This window comes from Bubalus bubalis, chromosome 21 (assembly GCF_019923935.1).
Source record: "Bubalus bubalis isolate 160015118507 breed Murrah chromosome 21, NDDB_SH_1, whole genome shotgun sequence".
In the NCBI taxonomy this organism is placed as follows: Eukaryota; Metazoa; Chordata; class Mammalia; order Artiodactyla; family Bovidae; genus Bubalus; species Bubalus bubalis.
The window spans coordinates 48,879,218-48,902,744 of NC_059177.1; the positions used below are offsets into that span (position 1 = coordinate 48,879,218).

General features: G+C 58.3%; 3 protein-coding genes across 14 annotated transcripts; 1 reads left to right on the forward strand and 2 right to left on the reverse strand.

Moving 5' to 3' along the window:
- Positions 1-379: 379 nt before the first annotated feature.
- On the forward strand, positions 380-10,444 carry PCBP4 (poly(rC) binding protein 4). Of its 6 annotated transcripts, none has more exons than XM_006045013.4 (14): positions 380-560; positions 3,009-3,093; positions 6,535-6,679; positions 6,905-6,928; positions 7,039-7,071; positions 7,299-7,415; positions 7,614-7,745; positions 7,875-8,003; positions 8,253-8,327; positions 8,481-8,525; positions 8,601-8,664; positions 8,791-8,843; positions 8,941-9,110; positions 9,652-10,444. In XM_006045013.4, the coding sequence occupies exons 1-14, from the start codon at positions 461-463 to the stop codon at positions 9,806-9,808; spliced, it is 1,329 nt and encodes a 442-aa protein (XP_006045075.2). In that variant the 5' UTR covers positions 380-460; the 3' UTR covers positions 9,809-10,444. The 6 variants fall into 6 exon arrangements, with proteins under 6 accessions (XP_006045075.2, XP_006045073.2, XP_006045077.2 ...); XM_006045011.4 differs by having other exon boundaries at positions 381-560; positions 9,545-10,444; XM_006045015.4 differs by having other exon boundaries at positions 381-560; positions 9,742-10,444.
- A 135-nt stretch (positions 10,445-10,579) lies between these two features.
- GPR62 (G protein-coupled receptor 62) lies at positions 10,580-17,154 on the reverse strand. Of its 2 annotated transcripts, none has more exons than XM_025272239.3 (2): positions 12,390-17,154; positions 10,580-12,277 (listed from the first exon to the last, which is right to left on the reverse strand). In XM_025272239.3, the coding sequence occupies exon 2, from the start codon at positions 12,255-12,257 to the stop codon at positions 11,166-11,168; it is 1,092 nt and encodes a 363-aa protein (XP_025128024.1). In that variant the 5' UTR covers positions 12,258-12,277; positions 12,390-17,154; the 3' UTR covers positions 10,580-11,165. The 2 variants fall into 2 exon arrangements, with proteins under 2 accessions (XP_025128024.1, XP_025128023.1); XM_025272238.3 differs by having other exon boundaries at positions 10,580-12,282.
- A 151-nt stretch (positions 17,155-17,305) lies between these two features.
- PARP3 (poly(ADP-ribose) polymerase family member 3) lies at positions 17,306-23,453 on the reverse strand. Of its 6 annotated transcripts, none has more exons than XM_006045008.4 (11): positions 23,087-23,450; positions 22,270-22,459; positions 21,762-21,887; positions 21,350-21,613; positions 21,057-21,189; positions 20,744-20,970; positions 20,373-20,522; positions 20,079-20,165; positions 19,655-19,832; positions 18,346-18,501; positions 17,306-17,914 (listed from the first exon to the last, which is right to left on the reverse strand). In XM_006045008.4, the coding sequence occupies exons 2-11, from the start codon at positions 22,450-22,452 to the stop codon at positions 17,745-17,747; spliced, it is 1,674 nt and encodes a 557-aa protein (XP_006045070.1). In that variant the 5' UTR covers positions 22,453-22,459; positions 23,087-23,450; the 3' UTR covers positions 17,306-17,744. The 6 variants fall into 6 exon arrangements, with proteins under 6 accessions (XP_006045070.1, XP_006045072.1, XP_025128020.1 ...); XM_006045010.4 differs by having other exon boundaries at positions 21,350-21,538; positions 23,087-23,447; XM_025272235.3 differs by lacking the exon at positions 23,087-23,450 and adding an exon at positions 22,629-22,779.
- Between the last annotated feature and the right edge of the window lie 74 nt (positions 23,454-23,527).

Here is a 23,527-nt window from a genome sequence, read left to right on the forward strand (position 1 = left end):
GGCCCCGCAATGGGTCGAAACCTGAGCTCCGAGGGATCCGAGCGGGAGCGGGGCAGAGGCCGAGATGGGGGTGCAGGGGACTCGGGGCGGAAGGACCAGCTGGCCGAGAGCGAAGGGACTGGGAGCGGGGCGCGGCGCGGGCAGAACCGTGACCGGGACCGCGCTTCAGGCCGGATCCCCCTTCGCCCCCCACTCCCGGGGGCTGGAGGAGCTGCCGGGGGAGGGTCGTGCTAGCCCTCCCGGAAGCGACCGCCGCTCGGGGCGCACCGCGGCGCGCGGGGCGGGGCGGGCGGCTGCGGCACTGGGGCGGCTGGGGCGGGCCCGCCGCGCTGTAATCGGATCCGGGGAGGGGGCGGGGAGGGGCCGGGCCGGGCGGGCCGGGGGGGGGGGGGGGGGCGCGGAGCCGGGCTCCGGGCCGGCCGGGCTCCGCGCCTGTCAAACCCCTCATTGTTCGCAGCTGATGTCACTCGCAGTTGTGAGCGGCCGCCTCTCCCGGGGACAATGTGGGACTGAGCGGCCCAGCCGCCGCGCCGCCGCCGCCGCAGGACAGCCCCAGCGAGGTAGGGCGCGGGCCGGGCGGGGCACCGCCGGTCGCGAAGTTTGGGGGTTCGGCTGGGGGGCGGGGAGCCCGCGCCAGAGTCCACAGGCCAGGGTCCCGGGTTTGGGAGACCGGGAGACTGCAAAGAACACGTTCCCTGTCCCATACGGGCCCAGGCCTGCACAGGTTGGGGGCGCTGGTCGGCCAGAGGAGCCCCCAGTTACCAGGGAAGGGCTTTCTGGACCCGACACCCCAGATTTGAGGCCCTCATCCCACCTGCTGTTTCTGTCCTTTGGACCTGTTCTTCTCTAGACCTCCTGCCCTGGCTTCTGGTTCTGCTCCACCTCTGTCCCCATCAGCCACTCCCCTGCAGTTCCTGGCTCAGCACACACCCCTTCCCATTCTCTGCAGTCCCTGGGGGCGCCAGACACAGACCTCCAGGCCAGGGGTGTGTGGAGATGTCAGCTTGGTGGCTCAGAATGGTCCCTGGTGCCCTGGGGCTCTTGAGCCCCTCAGCTCTGACCTAGCTTCTTAGCTGGAGTCTTAGGAGGTGCGGGGGCTCTGGCTACTCACTTGAGCCTGGCCCTGGAGCCTGCCTGGCCAGGAGAGGGAGGTGCCCGCCTCCTCACTCCCCTATCCCAGGCCCGCCATCTTGGGACCTGTGGCACCCAGTGCCCCGCCCGGCTCCAGCGCCCTGGGGAGTGGTCTTTAAAGGGATGCACTTCGGACCAGGTGCATTCCCTCCTCCCGGAATTGGGCTCTTAGTCCCCCACCAAGCCCAGGTTGATCACCTTCACTCGGGTCCAACAGAGTGTGTGTCGCCAGGGGCTTTTCTTCTCCCACAAAGAGTTTTTAGACCCCAGGGACTCCCCAGGACCTTAAACATCAACTCCAGCCTTCACTCTTCCCTGGGATTACCCTCGCTGCTTCAGAGCCAGCACCTGGGACCCTATTGTTTTCCCATCTGACAGTCCCCCAGCCCCTTTGGGCCCTGGAACCCCCTCAAACTCCAAGGCGCCCCCATCCCTGCCCCCACCCCCTAGCCTTCATCAGCATGCAGGCTCAGGCCGCCCAAACACAAGGGGATTGTTCTTCTTGCATGCTCAGGGTGGGGGGCTGGGAGCAGGCGGCCCACACACCCTGGCAGGCCCAGGCCACAGGGAGGCTGCTTTGCCCCGCCCTGTGTCCCCAGACAGGCTCTGTCCACCCTCCCTACTCCCATCAGCGCCACCCCCCTACCCCGGCCTCCATCACCATTGCCTGGTGGCACTGACCTCTTGAGGAAGGAGCTCTGAGCCGCACAGGTGGACCCCGGGGTTCCGCCAGCTCTGCCAGCTGCCTCATTCTCATGTAGCTTTGCAGACAAGCCCCTTTTTCTCAGGGCCTCAGGTTCCTGTCTGGCAAGGCCCTTCCAGCTAAGACAGGTTGAGCCTGACTTTGTGAAACCTATCCCACACCGCAGCTCTTCCTTCAGCCTCCCTTTTCCGTGGGGAAACTCACTCAGGGCCCCCAGAAGTCTCAAAGCAAAGCGCAAATCCCCCACCCCAGTGATATGCCCGGGGACCACCTAGACTCAAAGACACAGCAGGAGCAAGGGCTGGGGTGCTGAGGAATGGGAACTGGGAGTCCTGCCCAGGCGGATCCTGACTCTCCCATGTGGCTGGTCCCCTGCGCCCTGAGTCTTCTCACCCTGCTCTCACAGTTTTCTCTGGGATCCTTAGCCTCATTGCTGGTCTCTAATGCCTCTGAGCCCTGAGTCCTTTCTTCTCCCTACATACTGAGCCTGGTCCTGGCTCCTGGAACTCTGCATAGTGGAAAGGCAGACTCAGAATTGCCCAAATGGGGCTCTTAGTGACAGGCATCTTTGAGGAGCAAAGAGGCCTGAGTGATTGGAAGGTTTGGGGAGGGCTTCATAGAGGAGGTGGCATTTGAGAAGGATTTGGACAGAGAGTGGGGAGGATGGGCAGTTGAAGCTAGGATCAGCCTGGGCAAAGGCCCAGAGGCCTGGAGGTGCTAGGCATGTTTTGTAGTCTGTGTGTGTGGGGGATGGGGTAGGGATGAGACAAGAGAAGTTGGCAGAAGCCGGATCATGAAGGGCCTTGACGGCCTGTCTATGGAGATCAGGCTTTATTCCTTGGAGACTGGGGAACCAAGGATGGCTGTTGGGCAGCAGAGTGACCCAGTCTTCAGTGTGGAGAGTAGGAGCTAGAGAGACCTTTCTCAACTGGGGTGAGACAGTGAGGGGATGGGTACCAGTGGGTGGGGCTGTACCATGAAGTTGTGCCTGTTCTTCTGGAGTCCAATCTGGGCCAGGGCCTGCCTTGCTTCCCTTGGCCCTGAGGACTCTTGGGGGTGGGTTGGGGGAGGGGGGCGTTGCCTAACGGTGCTCTAAGGAAGACTATAGCATTTCTGGCACCAGCCAGCTTGTCAGAGAATCCCTTCTCTGCCTAGTACTGAGTCTACAGGACAGTTCTAGGTCAAGAAACCAGAGGCTGGAGCTCAAGGATCCCAGGCTGCTCCCCTGCAGGCCCCTCCTCCCTGGACTCTCCCATAAAGTAGGTATGAATGGCCATCCTGGGAGGCTGTAAGACTGCGAGGCTGGGCATGTGGATCCGAGGATGCTGGGGCAATTCTTGCGGAGGCCTAGCTAATCGGAAAGGCTGAGTGTGCCCAGAGAAAAGGATGGGCAGGGGAGTCAGGGTCCCTCAGTACTGATCCCCTCTAGGCCCAATGTTGACCCCCCACCCCCCACCACGCCCTGCTTCGCCTGATGCCCCGAGCCATTCCCCAGCATCACTGGGTGTGGCCAGCATGGCTGCTTTTGGAGCAGGAATAGAAGAAGGCTGTTAGGTTGGGGGCTGGAAGGGGATGTTGGGATGTGAGGTGGGGATGAACTTGGAGACTGGACCCTTCTCTCTCTTCCCAGCCCAGGTGGGTCTACAAACCCTAGTTGGGACAGACACTCTGGCTAACAGAGCCAAGGGAATCCCCCAAGGGGCGGGCCAGTCCACTTGAGTTGCTTGGCCCCAGGAGCCCTCCCTTCCCCTGGATTGTTCTTGCTCCAGAACAAAGCCAGGGTGGACACTTGATCCCTGCATGTGGGGGGGGAAGCTGGCTAAGCCCCCGGCCCTTTGATTGGGCAGCTGTCATGAGAGAGAGGCAGCGGGGGGAGGGGCAGGAAGGGGCAGCCGCCATGGCTACACAGCTGTCACCCCCCGCCCCGCCCCCTGCAGCCCGAGTGGCAGGAAGCCAGGGGCAGAAAGAGTGGGCACTGAGTCTGGGGCGGGGGTCTGGGGAGCAGGAGGGAACGCCTGAGGTCAGAGGCCTGGTCTGAGCTTGGTATGTTCTGCCAGGGAGCCCTGCTGACCAGAGGGGGCTGGGCACCCCCAGAGGTGAGCTGGAGGTCAGTGTGGCATGGTGCGTAGCTGCCATGTGGGTGGCCCAGCAGGGACCTAGGGCCCACCAGGCCGGAGCAGTGAACAATTCCCTAGAGCCCCTGTGAGGGCAGAAGGGGAGCCAGGATGCCTCGTAGGGCTGCTTGTTTACAGAGCTCCTGGGAGAAGCATTAGAGACCTGATCGAGACCCCTTCTTCTCCCCAAAAGACAGGAAAGACCTTGAGGGTCCCTTAGAACAGGAAGGACAGAGAGACCAGCCATTCCCCTTGTCCCCCCAGCCCCCACAGACACACACGTAGCACAGGTGGGTAAACTGAGGTCCGTCAGGTGCAGGCCTGGTCAAGGTCGCTTGGACTTGGGGCAGTGGGGCTCAGTGTAGACCCAGGTATCTTTTTCAGGGCAGGAGCCCTAGTTTTGGCCACATCTCAGCCCTTCTGCCCTGTTTTCCCAGGAGCCTTTGCCCACAAGAGGTGATGTGCAGATGTCAGGTCTCCCACAGGTTATCACCCCAAAGGGGTCCGTGAGCCCCAGAAAATTCTAGAGCCTAAGATGTGGCTCTGGACACATACAGTCTTTTCCAAACACAACCCATGTCTACTAACTAGGCAGGGATCTCAGGGACGACTAAAGCCTGCTCCCCACCTTTGAAGACCTGCCCCTGCAACCTTCCCCCACCCCCAAAGAGGACAGCCAGACAGAGGAGGCAGGCAGGACCCTGCTAGTCCCAGCAGACCCCACCTTTCTTGTGACCTTGGGCAGGTTACAGACCCTCTCTGGGCACCAGGCTCCCCTTCTGCTTGGTGAAGTCTTCCATTCAGATAACCAGTGTGTTCTGAGTAACTTCTCCGGCCTGGCTCTGGAACACAAGGAGAAGGTGGCAGTCTTGCCTTCTGCTCGAAGGGGCTCCCAGGCTGGCCAGGGTAACTGAAATGAAGCGCGTCATCACGAGTGCTTTACTGGGGGAAGTGCTGGCAGCTGGGGGAACGTTAGCAAGGGCAGCCAGCATGACGCTGGCCAGGATGCTCACAGAGCACCGGCCCTGCATCCACTGTTGCCCTCTGAACTCTGGAGAGCCTACAGACAGAACTCAAGCAGAGGAAGGAACAGGTTCTGGGGAGGCAACAGTTACTGGCTGTTTGGGGAGTCAGGGTATCACCCCCCTAGTACGGATGAAGAAACAGAGGTCTCAGGCCATACAGTGGCTTCCTGAGTCAGCCAGGCTGGGAGACCCACCCCTCCTCCTCCATGCTCAACCTCAGGCTAGCGGTGGGGGGTGGGGGGTGGGTTTCTGAAGGGGACACTGGAGAGAAGAGATCTATACTCTTGATGCTGGAGGCAGGATAGGGCAGGGGGCTGGGGAGGAAGGTGCCTAGAGGTCTCTGGGGGCACTTGAGCCCCCGCCCCTCCTAGCAGTAGGGATTTTAGGGTCAGGGCCTGCTCTTGGCTCAGATGGCACCAGGTGGTCCCCTCCCTGTCTTCCTGCTTGGGCTTTGGTCCCCCATGAACTCCCCATCAAGGCTGAGCCTCTACGGGAGATAGCCGCTGAAGGAGAGGGATTTCCAAGCAGGATTAAGGTCCAGGATTAAGTCGGGGCATGAAAAGGGGTCGGGTGGGGAGGGCTGGCGGCCAGGCTAATCCCAGCAGCTAATCTCTGGCTCCTCCTTCCTCCATCAGTTAACAGCCTTGACGTTCCCCCACCGGCCGCCAGTCCCGTTCTTACCCATCACCCAGTCCCACAGGGGAAGCAGTCCCTCCATCTTATGGGTGAAAACACTGAGACTTAAGAGTCCAAGTAATTTGTTTCTGGTACAGTAGAAAGTGCTCCAGCCTGGGAACACCGCCAGCTCGGACACTTCTAACCTCCCTGGGACTTAGGAGAGGGCTCAGAAAGCCACCGTGCACACTGCTGGTCCCAACACCCCACGCCCACCCCCAGTGCTGAGTGAACCCTGCTCCCAGCTGTCGCAGGAGCCTCTGCTCTCGTGACTCCCAGTGGACAGGCACAGCCCACCCTCCCGGAGTCTTGCTACCTCCACTTCCACCCACCTTTCAAGACCGCCCTGGCTGCTCCGGCTCCCTCTCCAGCTGCTCCAACCAGGCTCTAGCCAGCGGGGGCTCTGCTTCCTGGATGCAAGTGCCTCTTGTTTGAAGTAACCTTTCAGTTTACACCCAACCTTCAAGGCCTAGTCCACAGGGGTCCCCTCTCCCAGGAGGTCAGGGAGGAGGCTCCCTCTCTCTGGATTCCCACAGGCCTCCGAGTTCATTCTTTCTTTTGATGTACCAGGGAAAGGGAAGAATACTTGTGGAGACACAGGCACCCAACTCATTTTAATTCTCGTGAACTCTGGGGACTGGACTTGGTATCCCCTTTGTACAGATGGGGAAGCTGAGGCTCAGAAGGGTTATAGATGCTGGCCAGGCTTACACAGCTGGTGAGTCGCACACAGCAGACTGGTCAGTGTGACACTTGAAACTTGTGGTCCACGCTGTCTCCCTGCTCTGGAAGTTTGTCTAGTTTGGCTTTGGGATTCCCATGTAAGTGCAGGGGACCTGAAAGACAGTGGAGCTCCTCTCTAACCCCTCTCCCACTGTCCCCACAGAGCCAGCCAGGCCACAGTGTGGACGCATTCCCAGGCGGCCTCAGCCCCAGCCCCGCCTGACAGGATGAGCGGCTCAGATGCGGGGCTGGAGGAGGAGCCAGAGCTCAGCATCACCCTCACACTGCGGATGCTGATGCACGGGAAGGTGAGGCGGGGCGGGGGCGGGGTGTGGGGGGGTGAGGTGGCTTCCCTGTGGCTCAGGAGGGGGCAAAGGGAAAGGTGAGGCAAGACCTGGCCGGCTTGTGGCGGGGAGTCTGATCTTGGGTATCCTGTCTCCTGTGGAGTCCAACCCACCCCCACCCTCAGTGGGGCAAAGGGCGGTGCCTGGGGTATGGGTATGCTGCTGACTTCACTCTTGTCTGGTTTGCAGGAGGTGGGCAGCATAATTGGGAAGGTAGGTGCCTCGTTCTATTCTGTGTGTCCCCTCCAACCTGAGACCTTAGGCTTGGAAAGGAAGCAACAACCACTTGGCCTAAGAGCCATTCTCTGTTCTGTCTCCTGCAGAAAGGAGAGACTGTAAAGCGAATCCGGGAACAGGTGAGGATGGAGTTTGGGAGAGGAGCCCAGGGTACCTGGTTTGGAGGGGAGGGGAGATGCCTGCCCCACCCTGTCCCTGAATCCACCATCCAGGATCACCAGTCAGTGCCCCTAGAAGGTGGCCACTTCCAGCCTTGGCTGGGGGCTGGTGAGTGGGGGGCAGGCAGGTTCCTGGCCAGGAAGCAGAGAAGGAGCCCCGCTGCCCGGTGCTTGTCCTATACCCGCAGAGCAGTGCCCGGATCACCATCTCTGAGGGCTCCTGCCCTGAGCGCATCACCACCATCACTGGATCTACAGCAGCCGTCTTCCACGCGGTCTCCATGATCGCTTTCAAGCTGGATGAGGTCTGTGGCCCGGCTGGAGGGAGGCCAAGGGTGGTCCCCTAGGAGGAACGGGACTCTGATCCACAGAGTGGCTACGGGCGGGATGGAAGGCCCAGTGGGATGTGGGTGGGCTTCCCTCCTTCACCCCCTGGCAGGAAGGTGCCCCAGGGGCGGGGGAGCAGCACAGGCACGCATGGCCAACCACGTCTTCCTGGCCAGGACCTCTGCGCTGCCCCTGCAAATGGAGGGAATGTCTCCAGGCCTCCAGTGACCCTGCGCCTTGTCATCCCTGCAAGCCAGTGTGGCTCGCTGATTGGGAAGGCGGGCACCAAGATCAAGGAGATCAGAGAGGTGAGGGGAGGGGGGTCTTAAGGAGAGAGCTGGGCTTACGGCTTCCTATCCCCTGGGGAGCTATGAGCCGGGGTCCTCTGCTCTGGGCTATGGGAGTAGCCGGAAGTGGCCCCCATTCTTTGCCCACAGACTACAGGTGCCCAGGTGCAGGTGGCAGGGGACCTGCTCCCCAACTCCACAGAGCGTGCCGTCACCGTGTCCGGGGTGCCTGATGCCATCATCCTGTGTGTGCGCCAGATCTGTGCTGTCATCCTGGAGGTGGGTCTGGGGGCAGGGAGAGAGGGCAGAGGCTGGACCCTGGGGCTGCCTTGTCAGGCCCCCCAAGCCTATGTCTGTGGCACCAGGTGGGGGTAGGGCGGGGCTGCAGGGATGGATGTGAGATGCTCAAGGACATCGAGCTGTGTTGATCTGGGGCTTATGGGGAGGGCCTTGGGAACACAGGGCCCTTGGGGAGGGCAGGGGGGCCTAAGAATGTCCTGACCGCGCCTCCCCATGTGTCCCTTCCAGTCCCCACCCAAAGGAGCCACTATCCCATACCATCCAAGCCTCTCCTTAGGTACTGTGCTTCTCTCCACCAACCAGGTGAGGGGGAACAGCAGGAAGGGTGGGACGTGTTACTGGAGAAGCAGGGGAGGCGGAGGAAGGAATGGGGGGTCCAGGGAGAGGTGGGGAGGGGTGACTCTACCCACACTGCCCTATCACAGTGACCCTCTTTGACGCACTCTGTCCTCACAGGGGTTCTCTGTCCAGGGTCAGTATGGCGCTGTGACTCCAGCTGAGGTGAGTGCCCAAAGCCCACAGCACTCCTTCAGAAACAGAGCCTCCTCTGACTCCTGACCCCTCTTCTTGGCACAGGTCACCAAGCTCCAGCAGCTCTCGGGCCACGCAGTCCCCTTCGCCTCACCCAGCATGGTGCCAGGTGAGCAGTCCCTGCGGAAGGAAGCAGGGGCAGATCCCAGGGGGCCAGGCAGCCCCCTCTGGAAAGGACGAGGGGAGGCAGGAAGGACCCAGACTCACACCCAGTCCCTCTTCTTCCCGCCTGTAGGACTGGATCCTAGCACACAGACCAGCTCACAGGAGTTCTTGGTTCCCAACGATGTGAGCATGGGATGGGGTGGTTTGAGGGGGCGAGTAGGGGAGCCCGGGGGTGGGGGGTCTGGGCCTCACCTAGGGTTGAATTCCACCCCCTCCCCAGCTGATTGGCTGCGTGATCGGGCGCCAGGGCAGCAAGATCAGTGAGATCCGGCAGATGTCAGGGGCACATATCAAGATCGGGAACCAAGCCGAGGGCGCTGGTGAGCGGCACGTGACCATCACTGGTTCACCTGTCTCCATCGCCCTGGCCCAATACCTCATCACTGCCTGGTGAGTGTGGGGTGGGGATGTCACAGGTCATGGGGCGTCTGTGCCTGAGAAAGGCACCGGTCAGGTGGAGAGAGCGGACATCCCTTCTCCTGGGCCTGTCCTCTGCCTCCCTAAGCCTGCCGCACTCATCCACGTTGCCCCATCTTCCCCCTGCGTCTGTCCCTCGTGCTCTCTGTCCATCCCTGTCTCTCCTCCCTGGCACTCCGGTCTCCCCATGTCTTCCCTTACCCGATGCTGTGTCTGCTTGTCCTTATCTGCTGTGTCCCATCCCCACCCTTCCGACCTGTCCTATCTTTTCCCCAAACACACCCATCCATGTTATTGCTCTCAATTCCTGTTTTTCATCTAATCTCATCCCTTATGTCTGCCCTCATTGCCCCCTGTCTCGCCGCCCCCACCTTCCCTTCATCTCCCCCCTCTGTCCCTCTTTCCAGTCTAGAAACGGCCAAGTCTACCTCTGGGGGGACACCCGGCTCGGCCCCCACAGACCTGCCTGCCCCTTTCTCGCCACCCCTGACGGCCCTGCCCACCGCTCCCCCAGGCCTGCTGGGCACGCCCTATGCCATCTCCCTCTCCAACTTCATCGGCCTCAAGCCCGTACCCTTCTTGGCTCTACCACCTGCCTCCCCAGGGCCACCGCCGGGCTTGGCGGCCTACACTGCCAAGATGGCAGCGGCCAATGGGAGCAAGAAAGCTGAGCGGCAGAAATTCTCCCCCTACTGAGGCTGGCTGAGGCACAGGTGCGGGGGCAGGCAGGACCGCCGGCAGGGGGCTGCCTCTGCTACCTGCCCAAGGACTCCACCCCGGGAGGGGGTCCCAAACACCGCTAATGCCCAGACGCATGGATGCAACCCCCCCCTCTCAACCCTGCCCCGGTCTGTGGGAGTTCCTGCTCTTGGAGTGGGGGTGGTTTCTGGCCCAGGGTTTTGGGAGCTGTGGCAGCCCCAGGATATAGGGGGCTTGACCCCCTCTAGCTCTGTGCTTGGACGCAGGGAGCATCCTAAGTGCCCCCACTTTGGGGGGTGTCACTCATGCACTCCCCATCCCTCAGGGCTTCCCTTCTACTGTCCCCCGTGTGGGGATTAGGGAGGAGGCCTGGGGGTGGCTGGGGGCCTTGCTTCTCTCCCCACCTCCCTGCAGATTCCTGCTGCTTCCACTGATACCCTTTTGACTGGAATGGACTGGCTGGGCTTGGCAGAGGGCAGCCTGAAGAGGGGGCACTGCCAGGCAGCTGGGGGAGTAGCATGGGGGCAGGGGCCGAGTTCTCAGCAGCAGATACTCTGTACAGTTTTTTCAATTCCTGTTTTTGAATAAATATTCTCAGAGACCAGGAAGCTGTGAAACATTGTGGGTGTTGGCAAAACCTACAGAATATGGGTGCAGCCGAGGTCCCAGAGGACCCCCATCTATGACTCCATCACCCCAGCTGGGCCTCAGCCCCTTCCACATGCCAATTCTGGGGCTTTAGGGCTCTTTGGGGGTCATGTTGTCCAGCCTCCTGTCTCTGGCACCAAAATGATCCAGTTTTTTTCTGGGCATTTTTAGAAGCTGATGGAGGAGTCTCAGTAGTTCTGTCCAGCTTCTTCTTGGTGCATATGTCGCAGAGGTCTTTCCGAATGTCCCTCCACTCGTTCTTCCTGCTGTGGCTGTAACCCAGACCCTGCCCTGCTTGGCCCACTCCCTTTGGCTGTGAGCCCTTAGGGCCCTCTTCTCTGTGATCCTGCCCACCTCCGCTTCTTCCTTGGCCTGGGGACCATCTGTGAGTGTCCAGATCACTCAAGCTGGAGGAGCCCTTAGACATAGTCCCGGGTACAGATGGGAAAACTGAGGCCTAGGGAAGGGTAGGTGTGTGTACAAGGCCATGCAGAGTTGGGCCCTGAACTCAGGATTGCTCCCAGAAGAATCTGGGCCTCACCAGGCTACAGGCCCCCTTTCTCCCATTCCAGGGTCAGAACTCCAGGCAGGGCACCTGCCACAAGCTGTGCTGGAGGCTGGACGGGCCCTTTCCGACACCACCCTGCTTTCTCCAGTCCCGGCTCACCTGGGAGACATCTCTCACGTGGCCTCTGACATGCTCAGGCTTTCCCTTTCTGTCAAATCCCGGCCTTGATCAGGTGCCTCAGAAGGGCCAAGGGCAGGGCCCTCTGGAGGTCTCTGGAGGTGCTGCAGGAGGGCCCGCGGGTGCCAGGCCCGCGAAGTGCAGGCTCGGGGGGACCGCGGCAGCGCTCGGCGGGCAAGGCGGCCCAGCGTCCGGCGTACAGGGCGCTGCAGCAGGCCGTACAGGAAGGGGTGAGCCGCGAAGGCCGAGTAGGCTATCCAGGTGACGGCCGCCTCGGCCGCTGCGGCCTGGGCAGCAGGCGCCAAGCACGCACAGCCGTAAGGCAGCCAGCAGGCTGCGAACTGGCCCACGGCCAGCGCCGGAGCCAGGGCTGCTTTGCCCCACGGCGGGCGAGGCCGGAGGGGCGGCAAGATGGAGAGGCGACTGTCCAGAGAGTCGGAGCGCGGCCGGGACCCGCGTGCGGGTCGTGGGGGCCGCAGGGCGGCCCGGCGCGCCACGAGGAAGATGCTGCCGTAGGCGCCGAGCAGCAGGAGGGCGGGTAGCGCGAAGGCCAGCAGCGCCCAGAGCGGCCGGAAGGGCCCGAGGCCTCCCGCCAGGACCGAGCAGCGAGCCGGGGCCGGGGGCGGTGCGGGCGGCGGCCCGAGCAAGGAGAGCGCGCCCAGCAGCCCTGCGGCTGCCCACACGGCCGTGAGCACTAGGGTGGGCGGAGGTCGCGCGCCGGGCCGCAGCGGATGAACTATGAGGCGGTAGCGCGCCAGGCCGAGCGCTGCCACGCCGAGCGTGCAGGCGGGCAGCAGCGCCGCCGAGAGGAAGCGCGCCGCGCGGCAGGGTGCGGGGCCCAGGCGCACGCGGCCCAGCCCCGGCGGCGGAGCGGCCAGCAGGCCCAGCGGCATGATGGAGGCGGCCGCCAGCAGGTCCACGACGCACAGGTGCACGAGGTAGAGAGCGTCGCGCAGTCCCGGCGTGCGCAACACCACCACCAGCAGCGCGCCGTTGCCTAGCAGTGCCGCAGCCTCCACAAGAGCCGCCAGGATCAACCCCATCGAGGCTGCGACTTCTGGGGCGCTCAGACCTGTGGCGTTGGCCATCCGAGCGCTTAGGCTTCGCTCTGTGCTGGGAGGCAGTGAGAGAGAGAGGGAGATGGAGCTTTCCCCTCCCCACCCCTTATTACTCTCATTCCCATCACCCGCCATCTATCCCTTGCTCCTCTGGCCTCTCACCTCACAGGCTGCCCAGGCGCTGGCTCAGACGCCCGGGCTGCCATCCTTCTGGGGGCTTGGCTGGCCCCATGGAAGGGTGCAGGCCGGGGACTGTGGCTCTCTCTTCCACATCAGCGACTCAGCCCCTGCTGGAGATGGTACCGGCTGTCACTCTGATGCTGCCCTTTGGAGACACACAGAGCTGGCAAGGGAGGGGCAGGGCCTGGCACCGGCCCCCTGGGTCCTAGCAGCTGCCAGCTGGAGGCTGGAGGCTGTGCTGTGGAAATGCTGGGGGGGCCTGGGGAGGGGGGCCCGGAGCAATCATAGGCTGGGGTGCAGACTGAGGACGTTAGAGTGTAGGCTTTGGAGTCAGCCAGGTCCTATTCTGTCTTTTCCAGGCAGAAAATCTGCTCTCTTATGCCATCCCCCTCAATGAGGGTAACTGGATCATTCAGCCTTGGTACTGAGGGGAAACTGAGGTACCAGGGACGCAAGAGCTGGGAGACGCCTAAGTACCCTCTGGTCCTCAGGAGGGCTAGTTCTCTAGGTAAAGTGAGGGGGAAGCACAGGACTTGGCACATAGTAGGTTGCTCTGCTGGTATTAGCTTGGCACAGAATAGGTGCTTCAAGACACTGTGGAATTAATGAGAGGAAGCCTTAGGGGTAACTAAAAGCTTTTTTTGGTTGTTTTTGCTGTTAGCAAATGAGTTCGCTTCTGCTAAGAACACCCTGAATTTTCTTTAGGAAGCTACCTTCCCCAACTCTCAGGACCTGTGGTCTGGGTAAGATCCTAACCTTTCATGTCATACTGCAGGCACAAAAACCCAGCCCTAGCTATGGTATGGCACCCCCCGAACAAGGTATTGGCTCAGGGAAAGACGTGTGACTCCAATGCGGTCATGTCGCCCAGTCCCATGGCAAAACCCCATCTATACCCTGATAGCTTGCCTTTGTGTCTGAAGCTCCTTCCTCTCCTCTGAATCCCGGTCTGGATACCCAGGTGCCTCTTCAACATCACTCCTGTACAGAAACTACTGGGCATCTCAAAAGTTCTACACCCCAACATAGTGCCTGACTCATGGCCCCCGACCGCAACTTTCTCCACAGAATCTTCCCCTTCTTAGTAAATGCCGTCTCAGAAGTTTCCATCTACACCTCCCTTTCCCACTAACGCCACATCCAAAAGATCAACCTGTCTAAATTCAGCCGCGTCTCTCCACCATTATGTTCCCAGGCACTGCCACCCCTCACCTGGACCATTGCAGCGTCTTCCTCACCGATCTGATCTTCGTTCCTGCACCTCATGGTGGTCATTTGTCTGTTTGCCCTTAGATCCACTCCCATATTCCCCAGCACTGCTCTGCCTTCCAAGAAATTGATTTCCTGGGCTCCTCTGTCAGTTGGTTTTGGGGTATATTCAGCCACTGGAAGTTACCAGCAGAACTGGAGGGTGGCAGGAGGGAAGAAGCCAGGGTATTTTTCCTCTCATGCTCAGCCTGGATCTACCTCTAGATCTGCCTCTGTGGAAGACTTCATCTCCCTCCATAGCCCTGGCTCCCTTCAGGCAGAACCCCTCTGGGATTCTGGCACCTGCTGGGGGAGCCCAGTCTTGGGCATTGGAATTCCATTATCCTTCCAACCTAAGAATGGTAGCAACTTCCTGCGGTTGCTAATCCCGGGATTGACTCACCAGCCCCTCTGGTAGTTCAGCTCCTTCTTTGTATCAAATTCCTCTTGTCTAGAATACATAGAGTGATTTGTGTTTTGTTGATTGGATCTTGACTGACAACATAGATCCGCTCTCTATGCAGCCGGCCAAAGTGGATCTCTCTAAAGACAAATCAGGTCAGGTCATGATTCTGCACTCATCTCTCCATGAGCTTCCTGTCATCAAAATAGAATCTCAGCCCCTCTGTGCTGAGATTGCCTTCTCACCTTTCTGACTTCACCCTCCTCCTCCTTGCCTCCCATACTTCCAGCCATGCAGTCTTTGTGCTGGTCCCACATGTCAAACTCCTTTTCCCTTGAGGAAGTTTGCATGTGCTGTTTCTTCCGTCAGAACACCCTTCCCCCAGATCTCTTCATGGCTCACTCTCTCACCTAATTCAGGTCTCTACCTTCAGTGACCATCTTTCCTAAAATTGTTTCACTTTCTCATCACTACTTCTTTAACCCTGTTTTATTTTTCTTACTGGCCCTTTTCCTACTTGAAATTGTATTTCATATCTACGCACGTGCTGCTTATAGCCTGTTTTACTAGAATGCAAGCGCCTTGGTAGCAGGGACCCTATCTGTGCTTTGCTTGTGCCTGTGCCTCGCAGGCACACAGTCCGCACCGGCACGGATCTGGGTGGCAGACAATAGGGCATGGATCTCTGGGTTTAACTCACCTGCTGCAGGAATTTGAAGAGCCCTGGTCCAGTTCTCTGTTATTTGGATGACTGGTGCTCAGAGAGGGAAGGAGTGTGTTCTAGATTACCCAGCTGAGTTGTACCTGGAATCTGGGTCACCTGCTTCCTACGCTCTGTCCACACAGTCAATACTTCCCGTACCTGACCACAACTTTGATGTGGGTATTTGCCTCTAGGAGGTGAATCTGAGATCCTGGTTCAGAGGAAGGAGAGGGCATTGGCTTTCCCACTGCCCAGTTAGGCCTGTAGGGCCTATGGAGGACTCAGCAGGACTAGATGGGAAAGCAGATGAGAACAGGTGCCTGGGGAAGGCAATAGGCAGGGATGGGGACTATGGTGGGTTGGGGAGTGCATTCTCCCTCTAAAATGGTTCAACTAAATTAACAGTGAAAACATTTTGTAGTTTATCACTTTTTTTTTTTTTTTTCAAAAAGAAATGCAGGGAGGATAAACCAGAAACTCCAGCAGGCTGGTAGGCATGGAGCATGGAGTGAGAGGGCTAGGAGAAGAACACTCTTCCCAGCACAGATTTGGACAGACTGGACTTTGGAGGACCATATTAATGGTCTATGTGTTGAAAAAAATAAAAATAAACAAAGATGAGAAAGCCCCCTAAAAGTGAATATATATAGAAACAAATGAACCTACCTGCATTCCAAATGAATAACCACCACAATGAAGGGAAATAAATAACTAATCCAAGTAATATTTGAACCTGTGTTCAAACTGTTGCTTTAACCACTGACCTTCAGTCTAAAGACAAAAAACTTAGCTTGAATAAGGTTTGATAAATCTTGAACTCTACTTAGCAAGTTTGTTTTTCACAATGGTTGTGGGTACAGCAATTCTGAAACTGCTTTTGTGTGGGATTAGGCAAATAAGTAAATGATTTGAGGTTGATGTGAACCAAGGTTCCGACTATAGGAGAAGGGAGGATAATTATAGATTTGGGAAAGAATGGAAGGGCACACTGGAATCGGAGAAACAGACAGAGATAGATGTGTTTATTTACATGTACATATTTCCTAGTCCTCTTTGCTGCCAGGACTGAAAAGCAAAAACACGCAGTTCCAAAGAGCACACCTCTGCCCAGATCTTGGATTCTCAATATCATCTCCTGCTTTAGGGAGCCCCTGTGGAGAAATGGCTGATTCTAGGTTTGTACAAGATGAGCCTGGAATGTCATGTGATAACCAGAACCTAAGGAAGTGCTCACAAAATAATGTAGACACAGGAGTTAGCCTGAAGGACCTTCTGCTAGCCAAAGCAGGGACAACTTGAGGATCAAAACAGCAACAGTCTCGTCCAAATAACAGAGAACTGGACCATTCAACGTCAACTATAGCACAGATATTGAATATAATCGGAACCCACGGGTCCATACTGATAATAGGGAAAGAAAGGTGACTGTTATTAATAAATACAGAAGAAATGATGGAATTAGATAAAAATTTGCAACCATCGTAGCAAAAATTCATTGAAGTCATCAATTTCAGGTAAAAATTGTCACTGAATGTAAAAGCTAGCAGGTGAAAGTTGATAAGGAATGGGACATTTACACTCAAAATATTTCCCAACAGATTACTGATCAATTACAAATGGGGGAAATGATAACTTCCCCGTGGAACAACCTGGTGGACATGACTTTGAGCAAAGTTACATCACCAAGGATGGGATACGTCCCTCCTAATATAGTACACCAAGGACATGTCATTCACATAACGTTCCTGCCAAACTGCAATGCCTGAATCTAATTATTGCAAAATATCAGACAAACGTGAACTGAGAGAGCCTATAGAACAACTGACCTGTACTCTTTAGGAGTGTCAAGAGTGTCCAAAGTTATGGAGAGAAAAGAAAAGGCTCAAGAATGGTTTCAGATTAAAGGAAACCAAAGAGAATGACAACGAAATGCAGGGTATGACCCAGCACTGGGTCCTGACCTGCTGTCTAGTATCTGCTCCCCTCGTCTGTGGACAGAGTAAGCTGGGGTGATAATTACCACTCCTTTCATGACAGCAGAGCTGAAACCCTCACAAATATTCTCAACTCATTTATAATAGACAAAAGATACACATGGGTGTTTGGTGGCAAGACATGAGAAATGCTTGATTTGCCTGGCCGTGTCTGGACTGAAGAATCACCAGATGGGTCCCCACATGACAGCTCTGAGTGGAGGGGAAGGGTCCCTTTCAGAGGCTCAGTGATCAGAGGAGGACAGTTGTTACAAGGACCAACATAGACTGTGACCACAGTGGGTGGGAGTGTGTGCATGACTGGTGTTCACCCGTGTGAGTGGTCACTCCCTGGAGTGGGGCTGGAAATGCTGTGTGGTGTGGCAAGTCGCCCTGGAGAGCAAGGAGGCCCGGGCCTGGTGCAGCTATGGCACAGACAAGCAGAGACCAGGGAGTAAGCCGATACAATGTTTAATAAACTTGCCTGTGCGTGCCTGACGTGCAGCCTACCTCTCTTGTTTATTCATTTTTTTTTTGATGGTGAAAGATTTTCATAAACAAAAATTATGACTTCACAGAGAATTCATTTATTTTTTTGCCATACATCTTGTGGGATCTTAATTCCCCAACCAGGGGTCGAACCTGTGCCCCCTGCAGTGAAAGCAGAGTCTTAACCACTGGACCGCCAGGGAAATCCATCATCTCACCTCTCTTGGATGGACAGTTAGGCCACAGAGGATGCCCTGGGTGGATGTGGGACCCACCCACTCTTAGTTTGTGCCCCCCTAACTACACAGCCTTGAATAGGCTGCTGTATTCGTGTTGCAGTCCATCACACCCATCACCTTAGGAGGTGAGACTGAGGCCACAGCCATGCCAGAACCAACAAGGATCAGAGGGAGAGGGAATCCCTGGAACACAGGAGGGAGATGTGAAGGCAGGAAGTTGATATGGGATTGAGGATGATGGTTGAGCTCCTGCCCAGGGGGCGGGAGGGTTGGGCAGACAGCTCAGAGGTGAATCTCTAGCAGGTAGCGCAGGCGGCACTGGCTCTCCTGGTAGATGAGATATTCACTCTGGGAAAAGTTGGAGCTTCTGAAATCTGGGCAGGGCACGGGCTGGCCCTGGGGCACCACTACTCGCTGGCCATCTAGCTCCAGCTCGGTGTCCCGGGTTGGATCTGCAGGGCACAGCAAGGGCCATGGGTCACCCGCGGGCCACTGGTCCTTGGCTTTACCAGTTAGTCCTATCCCCTATGCTCTTCTGTCACAGGGAGTGCCCACTCATTCCCCCCAGCCAACCTCCAAACTGCTGCACAGGGTGGGCCTTCTGCCTGGAATCTCCTCCCCCATTTCTCTGCCTGGGAAATGCTTGCTCATCTTTCCACGCTCAATGACACCTCCTCTTTGAAGCCCTCCTGGATGCCCAGGAATGATTTGTTGAATCAGTGAGTGTATGTTGAATGACAAAGTGAAGGACTGCAGTGAAGAAGCCGGCTTCTTCTTGTCCTTCTTCACAGTCCCTTTCCTGCTCACCTTCTCCCTGAAAGTGTCCTGCTTCATCTCAGCCTCACCTCTAATGCTTAGGCCTGTCCAGCTTCCTGAGACTCACCAGGCTCTGTGTGGCCACGGGCAATGACACTGTCGAAGCCAGAGGGTGGCTGCTTCAATCTGGGCTCATCGACGGTGATGTGGTACTCTCTGCCCAGTGCCACCTCACCCAGGAACATGTAGCCAATGTGATGGGCCCCGCAGGACATGCCAGTAACTGGGGGCACAGGAAGGCTCCGGGTAGGCAGACTGGCCTCTGCCTGACTCCCTGGGCCCCTGCTGCACTGTTATCTCCTTTGGCTTTGCTGCCCAGGCCTTCTTCCATCCTTCCTCCCACCATTTCTCCAGGCTCCTTGTCCCTGCCTGCTTCTTTTCTCCTCTCAGCTCCCTGAGGCCAGGCCTCTGCCACCCTCACCAAGGTCGGAAATGGCCTTTCAGTGACCATATCTGGGGCGGGGGCTCTTCTGGCCTGCTCTGCTGATTTTGCCACTGGCCTCCTTCACCCTCTATCCTGGGATCCTCGCAAAGATCTCCTGAGGCCACTCTCCTCTCCTTCTTAGGCTCTTCTGCCCTCCTAGTGGGCTCCCAGGCCTTGAGCAACCTTCAGCCCCATCTGTTTTTAGACGACTCCTCCAACCTTGCTCTCCTGAGTGGTGATGGTCTCCAATAATGTGGTCAACCTGGACCAAGGAGCCAGTATAGGGAGATCACCTCAGTGAGGACACCTCTGGACAGAAACTTGGGGGGCATCAGAGACACCCTCCACCCTTTCCCACATGCTGCCCACCCCACCTCTCACATACTCGTCTCCTGGCTTCTCTCCTCCTCCTCCTCCACCTCCACTGCCCTGGACTGGGTGCCCATCATAGTTGGCCTGGATGGGAACACAGCCTCCCAGCAGCCTCTGACCTTAACCACCCTCCCTGTGGCTGCAGCCAGGTTCAACTGTACTCCCCATCTTTCTCTGAATAGGTTCCTTTGATCGTCCTGGGCCCCAAGCCCCCCATCCACACCAGGCATTTTCTCTAAGCTTTGTTTCAGGCTGTGCTCAGAGATGCTGACCTGCTGCAGCCTCCCAGGCTTTGTGCCACACCCGGGCTACTTTACCTCAAAGGCTCCTCTTTCACCAACCCCCTCTCCAGGTCAGGTTGGCACCTTCATCCTATCCACATTGCCTCCCTCAGGAAGCTGTCCTGGCCACCGGATGCCTCCTGAGTCCCCCAACCGCCAGGATTCCCCACTGAGCTCTCGAGTCAATAAGCATCCAAGAGATCCACTCCTGGGTCCACCACCAATTGAACAAGCACCGGGCCCCATGCTCCTTAGTGTCCCCATGCCCACCCAGGACTTGGCTCTGAGGGACGCCTCACCATAGCCAGCCGACTTGCTGTTCTCTGAGGCGAAGTAGATGCCATTGCCGACCCGGCCTCCAGAATGTGGCACAATGCGGAGCCCACTGGTGAGGATGGCGGCTACCACGGCCACGTTGGTGCCATGCCACAGTAGCTTCCGATTGCCCAGCTTGGCATGGACCTGGAACCGATCTCCCTGGGGTGGGGGAAGGTGGGAACCAGAAGAGTCATGCTCCCCAAGCTCAGATGCTTCTGTCTGCCATCAGAAGAAATAACCAAGGCCAAGGGCCCCCTGGCCACTCACACACTCATGCACACATGCACAAGCCCTAGGCCTGGTGGAAACCACTCAGAGTGGCTCAGCCTACTCCCTAAGGAGCGGGTAAGCCAAGGCCTTCTCCCTCAGGGAGAAGGTAGTGGTGACGGGGGGACTCTCCCTCACCTCCCCTTCTCGGTCCACCTTCCAAACATGTTGAAGAGCAGGAGGCCTGTCGCTGTTGCTAGTCTGTTTTAAGTAGGTATGTACCACCTGCAGGGACAGCAGAAGTTCGGTGTCAAGAGCAAGAGACATGTGGACCAAGCTCCTCTTGTCCCCCAGTCCCAGGGCTCTCCTCAGGGTCTGGAGACACAGTGAGAGAAGGCCCAGGCCGAGGGAGCCCTCTGGGCACCTGGAGGGCAGACAGGCAGAGGAACAGTGCCCACTGCTAGCTTGGCTCCTCTGTGGGGCCCGGCCCACCTTGTACTCAGGGGTCTCTGGGCCCAGCAGCTGGAGCTGGCACTTGAGGAGCTGGTAATCTCGGTCCAGTGGGTGTGGCACTTCCTCCACTTTCTTTGTTTCCTCAGTGGCGGCCTGCAGGGTCTGGGCCAGCTCGATGTCCGCCAGGACCTAAGGTGATGGGCACTGGCAGCTTGGCTGTCCTCTTGACCCTCCCTCGCCCTCCCACCTGACTAGGGCTGTGGCTGCCCCACCTGTGTATCCACCTATTCAGCTGCACCTCATCTATCTGCCTGGCCTTCCCCTCCTCTGTCCTTTGGTCTGCTCGTCACAGTCCATCTCTCTGTCCCCCATCCCCCTGTCTGTCTGCTTTGTAACCTGCCAGCCCTCACCAGCAACATGTCCTTCTTGGCCTGCAGAAGCTCAGGGGAGTTGATGGGCGGGGGCCGGCTGCGGCCAAAGTTGTGGGGAATGACAGTGTAGAAGTGGGAGGACAGCTCCTCCAGGCTGCGCCCACTATCTGTGGGGGCTTTCAAGGCCGCCTCCACTTTCTCCAAGGCCTCGAAACCCCGGGCGATCTGCTGCTTGCTCAACTTCCCTAGTGGCATCTTCTTCACATCTGGGAGGATGGGGAGAGTGAGGGGTCCGTCCCGCAGCCTTGCCACCCCCAGGCCCCTGCTACCCTGCCCGCCCCTGACTCCTCACCCAGCTTCATGAGGGCCATGGCATTCTGGAACATGTCCTTGCTGAAGATGTTGGTGATGAGCTTCTGCGTAGCTGCGTCCAAGGAGCAGGGCCGCACCCGCTGAACCACAGCCTTCACTGGGCCTCCGTCCACCTAGGGGTAAAGGACACACACGGGCAGGAGCAGCTGGGCTGGGCACCTGCAGCCAGAGCAGGTCGAGGCTAGAGAGCGAGGCCTGTCCTGAGGGCGCTCAGCCAGGCAGTAGTGTCCCTGCCCTCGGCCCAGGCCCACCCTTCCTCCCTGGCCACTTCACCTTCACCACGACTTCCTGGGCCTCGTCCTCTCTCTGCACCTCGATAAGTGTATACTTGCCGGGCTGGGCCACAAAGTGGTCCCGCTCTGCCCAGCTGTTCTTGGTCTTGTCCCGAAATTTCTTCTCAAAACTCTTCTTTGCATCCTCCAGTGACTCGAAGGGGCTGAGCTTTGACCGGCCCACCTCTCCCTGTAAGCGACACAGCCACAGTGCCTGCCACAAATGCTTGCTTGCCTCTGTTGTGCCGGCCTGTGCCAAGTGCCCCTGGGCGTCAGAGACGGGGCAGGGCCACAGTCAGTGGCTGTGGCCTTTCGGCCTGCGTAAGCTGTGGGGACCCTTGGGGGCAGGAGGCATGCACTGAGCAGGGAGAGGTGGGGAGGAGCGGGGCACAGGATGGCTGGGTGGCACTTACCACGCGTCCCCAGCGGGTCCAGCAGAAGAAGCAGTCAGCATCTTTCAGCAGCTGGATGATGTAGAACTTGTTGTTGTTTCTCTCAATGTTGGTTTGGTTCAGGGTGCAGTCGTAGTCTTCATGCACCTGTGGCCAGAGCAGGTGCAGGGAGGGCAGGCTGGCTTGGGCACCCCAGGGCTACCTGGCTGGACGCTGACAGGAATCAGACTGCACTGGGGCATCAGAGGAGGCCCTGTCCGGGAACCCTGCCTTAAAATGTGGGAGGGGAACGCCTGAGAAGCTCAGGGGCTTGCCCTGATGTCTGAAGCGCAGACACTGCCTGGATCTGCCTGACCTGCCTGGATCTGATGGGCTATAGCCCTGCCTGACCTCTGGGGTCTCGGGAGAACACAACTTTCTTGGGAGCCTGGAACCACCTGGCCAGAGCCAAGGTGGTGGGGAGCAGGTCTGAGTGTCCTTGTACCCAGGAGGGAGCAGGCATCGGGACTGCCCGGGGACTACAGCTTACCTGGGTTCCAGGGTTGCAGCTGAGTGGACATGAGGGGTCCACTCGGGCTATGCACTTCTCTGTGGGTGCGGCCTTAAGGGCCTCAGCAGTGGAACGGAAACTGTCCTCTTCTTCTGCCCCCTGTCGCCCCTTCGTCTTCTCAGGACCCTCATGCTGCACTTGGAGCTTGTGCTTTGGAACCATGGCTGTTCTGTGGCACAGAGGAGTCCCTCAGACCTCCACGGCCTTTGTACCTGACCTGGCTGCCACAGCACCAACTTGCCCCACTCTGAGTTTGCCTTTGGTAACCTTCTGCCTCCATTTCCGACCCCCCTCCCCTAGTCCCTGACCAAAACCAAATCTTTGCACACCGGACAGACTTCTCTCTCTAGTCACTGGGGCCAGGCCCGGCCTCTGTACAATCTTCCCAGTTTGGTTAAGGAAGAGGGGCTCTCCACCCTCTCTAGCTCTCCTGTGTGTACTGAGGTGGAAGGGAAAGTGAAAGGAAAATCTACCCCTTCCCACTTCTGGGCTCCTCCTTGCAGAGCACTCTCTGTTCCTCCCCCCTCTCAGCTGACTTGGACCTGGCATGGCTGCTGGGCTGAGTCACATCAGCTATGGAGGAGAGTCGGCAGTGGCTCCGGGGGGCAGCACTCCTGAGGCCAGCTCTGTCTCTCCAGAGCTTGGGACCCAGTAGCACAGAAACTCTTCCCATCAGACTTCTGGGATGCCAGTCCGGGTCCTGGACCAGTGGCACCGAACTGGCAAAAGCCAGTCACACCCACCCTGCCCTGTCCTGCCCTGTGGAGGGCTGTAGGCAGAGCCATAGGGCACTCACCTAAGAGAAGCAGGGACCTGGGAGAAGTGGTGGCCACCGGGTCAGTACCTCCTAGGCAGTCAGTTCTAACAACCGTCTGTAAGCCTTAGGGGAGCAGGGATGAACTGGGTGTGGATAGGATTCCAGTAATTTGGTCACCAGTCTGGTGAGTCAGAGGCTGGGCAGGCCGAGCCGGGGCAGCCTGTCCCATGAATGGGTGAACACTTGACCTGGACAGAGCCAAGGCCCAGGGGACTGACGCACCCTTAGCGGTGCACATCTCGCCTGAGGAGGCATGCAATACGTGTCCACTGGTTTGTCAAGTGACCTTGGCCGCAGGTGCAGGCATTGCCTTCCTCTCCCAGGGACTGCCTGGCTCCCTCTCCCCCGGTTACTAGGGAGTCAGACCCTCACCCTGGTCCCCGCCCCTGACGGGGAGGAGTCACGGTCCAGGGAAAGGGA